The sequence below is a fragment of the Melospiza melodia genome, chromosome 26, assembly GCF_035770615.1.
Source record: "Melospiza melodia melodia isolate bMelMel2 chromosome 26, bMelMel2.pri, whole genome shotgun sequence".
NCBI lineage: Eukaryota > Metazoa > Chordata > Aves > Passeriformes > Passerellidae > Melospiza > Melospiza melodia.
In genome coordinates, this window is record NC_086219.1 from 2202475 (window position 1) to 2209004 (window position 6530).

Sequence of the window (6530 nt, forward strand, 5' to 3'; positions counted from 1 at the left end):
TTCTGCAAAAAACTTCTTCCTAATATTCAACCCATATTTCCCTTGGTACAGCTTGAGGCTTTGTTGCAGAGCATCTTAAACACTTTGTAGCCAGTAGCATATTGCTAAAGCTTACAGACAGTTGTTTTAGCCAATTACTTAAAGTACACATACACCTGCTCCACACAATGTTTGCTTGTCTTCCTTCTACTACAATACACCATTATTAAACTTAAAACCTTTTACTATCTTCCTTCTAAAAAATCTTCCCTTTACTATTTCCCACACTTGCTGTTAGAACTTGGTCACGTTACAGGAAATTGGAAATTGTTTGTATCTTGCATTATATGATGGAAGACTGCCCAGTTCTGATGAACCAACCACTGCTCTCTTGTTTTTCAGAGATATAATAAAGCGAATAGATCAGTCCGAATTTGAAGGATTTGAATACATTAATCCATTGTTGCTGTCAACAGAAGAAACAGTATGAAGGAATGACCTCGTTGGGGACAGTGGGAATGACATTAATTTATCCTTAACTACAGTATATGCATGCGAGGCTGGGACTGGTCACTTTGGATGGAGACCAATGATCTAAAAACAAATTTGCTGCTGAAAATCAAAGAAGAGAATTATGATTTTGGTGGGTGTCCTCTGCCACTTAGTGATTCTTAAGTTCTGGGCACTGACACAACTGGCTTCATTAATGAAGGAATTTGCATTTTGTGCCTGTTTCATGAAGGATTGAAACGTTCATTGCATCCCTGCAAAAGGAGATCATGAGAAACTCTGAGATCCACACACTTTCTACAAACATTTGATGCAATGAGCTCCCAGTTGAAGAGTATTACAGTGTAACATCCTGAAGAATAAAATATATTACAGTGGTGTTGAAGCTTATTTTTGATGCCTTTTTTCACAAGTGGTACCTGTCTAAACATCTCAGATATATTTAAAAGGAGTTGTGTTTTATTAGCAATCAAAACATAAATTTGGGTACAAGATTTAAGTGCCTAAATGGATAAACTGCATTGAAGGATTATTGCATATTTGGGATGTTCTTACACCTGGTAAGTTCTGCTTGTTAATATTCAGTAAAGTTCCATCTGAAACATACAGTTCACAGCTGCAGCCTGATGTTTAGTTGCATTTTTACAGAATTTGGAATGCAGAGTGACTTAGTGAGATTAATTCCAAATTAGAATTTACGGTATCAATTACAGAATCTGTTGTCTTAAACTCCAAATTTACCAAAATGTAGAGATTGAGGAAAACTAAATTTGCACACAAAGGATTTCTAAACATACTTAAGCAGTGCCTACACCTACAATGATATTGTGTTGTATATTAGATTTTTGAAAAGTATTTTTATCAACAATACAAATATTCAGATGTAGAGCAAAAGCATAGTAAAGCATAGCCTTAAAGTAGTAAATCTAGAATAACCATAAGATAAAATCCACTTTCCTGATAAAGCACACCTCCTGCTTATGATAAACTGTCTGCTTACAGTTGCTCAGTGTGCATTAATAACTAATTAATCATTCTGCAGCAGAGAATGGGATCTTTCAGCGAAATGATTTGCATCAAAGCAGTACAATTCTTTTCATGGCAGAAAAACAAATACCTAAGAAATTGGAAGAAGCAAAAGACAACTGTGGAATCCCTTCTGGTGGGAGCTGGGGGTGCCAGGGGAGGGCTCAGCTCTGCTGGGGGAGGGAAAACAAAAACCCTGTGCTGGCCTCTCACCTGCTTGGGTGTAAAACACAGGAGAAATTGTGACACTTTCACTTTCTTTACATTAACCTATGGTTTTCTCAGGGTACAGCATTGCATTAGGTGCTGAACATGACATCTTTGGGATTCACATCCAAGTCATGAGGTGCTAGGACCAGACTGCCAAAACATTGTTTGAAATAGTCAATTAATCATTGATTAACAATCTAGGTTTTGTATCCCCTCCTTAGCCACACTTATGCAGACCTGTGGTTGTTTAGTTCTATGAATCCCATTCAGGTTTCAGTTGTGGGTTTCTCTGTTGGACTGTAGCTTTTCATATTCAGCAAAATGTGTTTTAATCAACACTAAATAATTTAACTAGTAAAAAGTACTTGCCTCAAATGCCTGGACTTTAGATACTTTATTATCTACTAAAGGCAACATTACCTTTTAAATGTGATCTGACATTTTTTTTAATTGCTCCTTTTCCCTCTTATTTTATTTGCCCTGAATAATTTCCTGTTCAGTGTTTTGAACTCCCCTGGTACTAAAGCTAATCAGGAGTGATCAGAGTGACTGCAGGCAGCTCATGAAAGGAACTGTGACAGGTTAAGCTGTCCTTCGACATGCCAGGGCATGGAACTTGAAACTGGAAATATTAGAAATGTGGGTTGGGGTTTTTTTTAACCTTTTTTTCCAGGTTTCAGAACATTTTGGGAGGGAGGGAAGGAAGAATAGAAAGACACATTTTGCTAATCAAACATTGTAAAGACTATTTGATTTTTATTTAAGAATTTACAGGCATTTACAATGTTGCTGTGTTGCCAAATAGTTTGCTGGGTACAAGTTTGGTTGCTCATGTGCAAGTGTTTGAATAATGTTCTGTTCATGATGAAGGGGAAATTTTTTATATAAAGTACTTGTTTTATAAATAAAAGAAAATGAAGGATGTAATTAAATGTGTGGTTTGGAAAAAAAAATCCTAATATATTACAAATGGATCTGGTAATGATATATAGTTGTCTTATTTGAAATAGTAAATGAAAATTCTAGCTAATTTAATGATTGTAAAACAGTAAATATGTTCTTGTAGTTTTGTATAATTAATTAGTTGGGATCTTTGCTGACCAGTTTTAATTGTGCAGAAGATGGTATACTAATCCATAACAGCTGAGATCATTTATATTCTTGCACATCTATTAAAGACTTTAATGAAAAAGTTCACAGACTGTTATTATTTATCAGTGCAATGGGCTGTGTCCAACCTCTGAAACAGATAAATAAAATAAAACCAAACCAAATAGGCAGGAGGCACTTATCCTTCTGTTGAGTTACTGCTTTGTCAGAGACAAGGATGTGCTTCCTGACACATTTTCCTGTTCCTTTGAGAGAGTTTCATCCTTGCCTGGTCGCTGTGCTCCCCACTCTGGAGTCACCACAGGACATCATCTGCACTCTCAGACAGGCACCTGGCAAGGTGCCCATCCATGTCCAGCTGGGAGAGTCTGCAAACACAAACAGTCACATCCTCCTGCTGCCTGTGCTTCACTCCCCCCACAAGTGTTTGGTGCCTTAGTGGGGCACTCAGTCCTGTGCCCAAATCCTCTACCAAACCTCCCACCCTTGCTCTTACTGCTGCTCAAACTGGAGCTGAGTAGCACAGACCTGGTGCATTTTAAGCTTTTCTAAGTCTCTTGACAAAAGGACCAAAACTGTCTAAATATTAATGTAGCCACTCCTTGTCTCCCTGTTCAGCCTCCCAACAACAGGGAAAATGGCCCCCAACAGAGTTTGCAGGGTCAGAGGCCCTGTGGAAAAGCACATTTTCAGCAACTCTGACAGGCAGGGCACTATGAAATTGTGCTACCACTTCTTATTGTAGAGCAGATACTCAACTTGTAAATAGGATTAAAGTGTGTAATTCTGACAGCTAAAAAGAACCTCACAGTAGAGGTTTTGTCTGCTTTTGTTACTGTGTATATAGAGGATGCATCCAGAAACTGCTGAGGTTCATTTATGGAAAAGTGATGAAAAAAAACCAAACCACAAACTTACCTTCCACTGAACTGCATCAGACACATGGGACAACTGTCAAGAACTGAAGATGCTTCACTCTGGATTTCCATTTTCTCCTCGTGGCTCTCAGCCCCAGGAGCACTCCCAGTCTGAGGCTTCTCCACAGGCACCCCTGTGTCCTCCCCTGCTGGAAGCTCCCCCTGGTGTGTTTGGATCTGAGGTTTTTCCTCACCCTGTTCTCTCCTGTCTGCCCTGCTGCTCTTTGCAGTCCCTGTGTGCTGCTGCTGAGGGCCCAGAGCTCCTGCAGGGCTTTGTGCCAGCGCTGGGGGCTGTGCTGAGCTGCTGTGCCCAGGGACTTTACACGGCTTGGGACTGACATCCAGCTCTGCAACACCTTCTGTGTCTGCTCCAGGTGCAGGTCTGGCTTCATCTCTGCTGGTTCCCCTGCAGGTTTTCTCAGCTGTGGATGATAAACTCTTCAGTTTATCTGCTTGGCCCTGGCCTTTATGTAATTCATTGCTCTGGCTCTGTGCTGGCTGTGGGGAGCTCAGATCCGTGGGGTTCAGACATTTTTCTTGGTGAAAAGGTGGGAATGACACCCACTGAAATTCTTTAGTTCCAACTGTAAAGACTTCCTGGTGTTCTGGACTCTTTTCCTGTTGTTTCTACAACACACACACACACAGAGGATGTCTTAAGCACATGGAGCTCAATCAATACCTAAACCCAGGCTTTGGGAACACATTGCAAATACTGAGAAAGCTGAACCACAGGAAAGAAAAGAACATTTTATTTATGTCCCTCCTCCAGGAGCTGATGGGATATGGGCCTCCCTCAGCATTTCTAAATGGATACAATGGGTACTCATGTTCCAGAGAGACTACAGATGAAAACAACAACCTGCTGCTGTTCAGGGGAGGAAAAAGTACTTTATAAAGACTGATTTTAATGCTGGGATCTTACCTAATGCCACAGGGCGGGTTCTGTGTAAATAACCCCTCCATTACAGCTTGCCTTTTCCAGTTTCATTCCTCAGGGAAATGCAATCAGCATCCTTACACAGGCTCCCTCTTCCCAGCAAAATGTTGGAAAGAATTTGCTGTACTGCAAAAAAAGCCTCTTGTAGCTGTCCTTACATTCCCTGCCACACCATGCCCAGCCACAGCACTGCACACAGAGATTAAAGAGCTGAAACCCCACATCTCTAAAAGCTATTTCATGTTGTTTCCCATTAAGCAGGCTGTCGCTATTGAAAGCAGGAACAAAGTACAAAAACAAGGATACAGCACGCTACCTTTTCCAGGAACTCTGGAAAGCTGGGCACTGTGTCCCAGTTTGTGCACTCTGAATCTTGACTGATGTCTTTCAGTAGCAGAAGCCAGGTTTTTTCACACTCATTTAATTCTTCCTTTTCAAACCAGGAACATCTGTCAGTCGATGCCCTGTAAAGACACAGTCCAATAGTTTGAAGGTGGGAGAGAACAAAGAAAATCCTCTTAACACTGATACCAGTTTGCCTCTTTTCACTGGAACACAAAGACATTATTGAGCCTGCAAACTATTTTTTGCTGCTTTATATGACTTATGTAATTTGGGCAGCTAGCAAAAAATTAATGTCTAAATGCTTTCCTTTCTGCTTATAACAAATGAGCAGTAGGCATCTATCACTGTCCTCACTTCCAAGTGAAGCAGTTAAGTGCAGCCACTGTTTTATCTTCTCAAATACCAAACTTAACACCTGCTGAGCACAGAAATTATGGAAGTGTTTGCACTGAGGGTGGAAATTGCATCAGTTCCCATGTATGTCTGGACATTCCCACACTGAAATTATTTGAAATTATTATCTTCCCAAACAACTTGATTTAATTGATCCCAGGAACTATAACCACTAAAAGGTAATGCTGTACAAAGACAATTCCAAGGGAAGGATGGATTGTTTATGTCACAATGGTATTTCCAGCATTCTTCCTGATGTGTTTTCTTGGGTCGCTGGCCAAGAATGAAGCTGTACAGGGAAGAAATTGGAAACAATACAAGGAGCAAAGTGATCAACCTCTCCCAGCCCACGGTGGAAAGGACACGGCTGAGCCCCGGGCTGGAACACAAACCGAGCCACTCTGCCTTCCGTCCTCCCGAACTCCGGGGCGGGGAAAAACAGAAAATATTTCTGCGCTCCTGTGAGCCGTATTCTAGAAGAAAGAATTTTGATACATTAACTTTTCTCAGGCCCCGTTCCCGCCAGGGCTGTTCTGCGCCGAGGAACGTGCGGAAGGCGTGGGGCACACTGCGCTCTATCCTGCAGCTTTGTCCCTATTTTTTAAAGGCGCTAAGGGCGGTGTTTGATGAAATAACCTTTAACAGACACAGATCTGACCGCAAGCCGCCGGGGCGGTGCACCCTGGCCCCCGGAGCCGATCCGATCCCCCCGGAGCCGATCCGGTCCCTCAGGATCGATCGGATCCCCCCGGTCCCGACTCACTGGGGCCGCGGCGGGGGCTCGGGGTCGGGGCTGCGCTCCCGGCCGCGGGCGGGCGGCGCCGTCCGGGGCTTCAGGCGCAGCTTGGCGGCTCCTTCCTCACACATGGCCGAGGATCCCCGCGCCTCGCCGGGGGACGGCGCTGGCGGCCGCGGGAGGGCGGGGAGAGAGGGCAACCCGGGCTTCCTCCTCCTCCTTCGCTTCCTCCTCCTCCTCCTGCCCCGGGTGCGCTGTCGGGGCTGTGACTCTCCGCCCTCAGAGCCGCCCTCAGAGCCGCCCTCAGAGCCGCCCTCAGAGCCGCCCTCAGAGCCGCCCTCAGAGCCGCCCTCAGAGCCGCCCT

The 6530-nt window shown here is 43.5% G+C and overlaps 2 protein-coding genes across 5 annotated transcripts in view; one reads left to right on the forward strand and one right to left on the reverse strand.

The window, feature by feature from the left end:
• Window positions 1-2920, forward strand: part of PRKCZ (protein kinase C zeta) — a 41728-nt gene extending 38808 nt beyond the window's left edge. For all 4 annotated transcript variants that reach the window (XM_063177166.1, XM_063177168.1, XM_063177167.1 and 1 more), the window contains one exon: window positions 382-2920. In XM_063177166.1, coding sequence (XP_063033236.1) covers window positions 382-469 — 88 coding nt within the window. In that variant the 3' untranslated portion in view covers window positions 470-2920. The remainder of the gene's footprint in view (window positions 1-381) is intronic.
• On the reverse strand, window positions 2462-6297 carry FAAP20 (FA core complex associated protein 20). The gene is made up of 4 exons (XM_063176700.1): window positions 6194-6297; window positions 5009-5141; window positions 3754-4379; window positions 2462-3203 (listed from the first exon to the last, which is right to left on the reverse strand). Exons 1-4 carry the CDS (start codon window positions 6295-6297, stop codon window positions 3131-3133), a joined length of 936 nt encoding a protein of 311 aa, XP_063032770.1. The 3' UTR covers window positions 2462-3130.
• Between the last annotated feature and the right edge of the window lie 233 nt (window positions 6298-6530).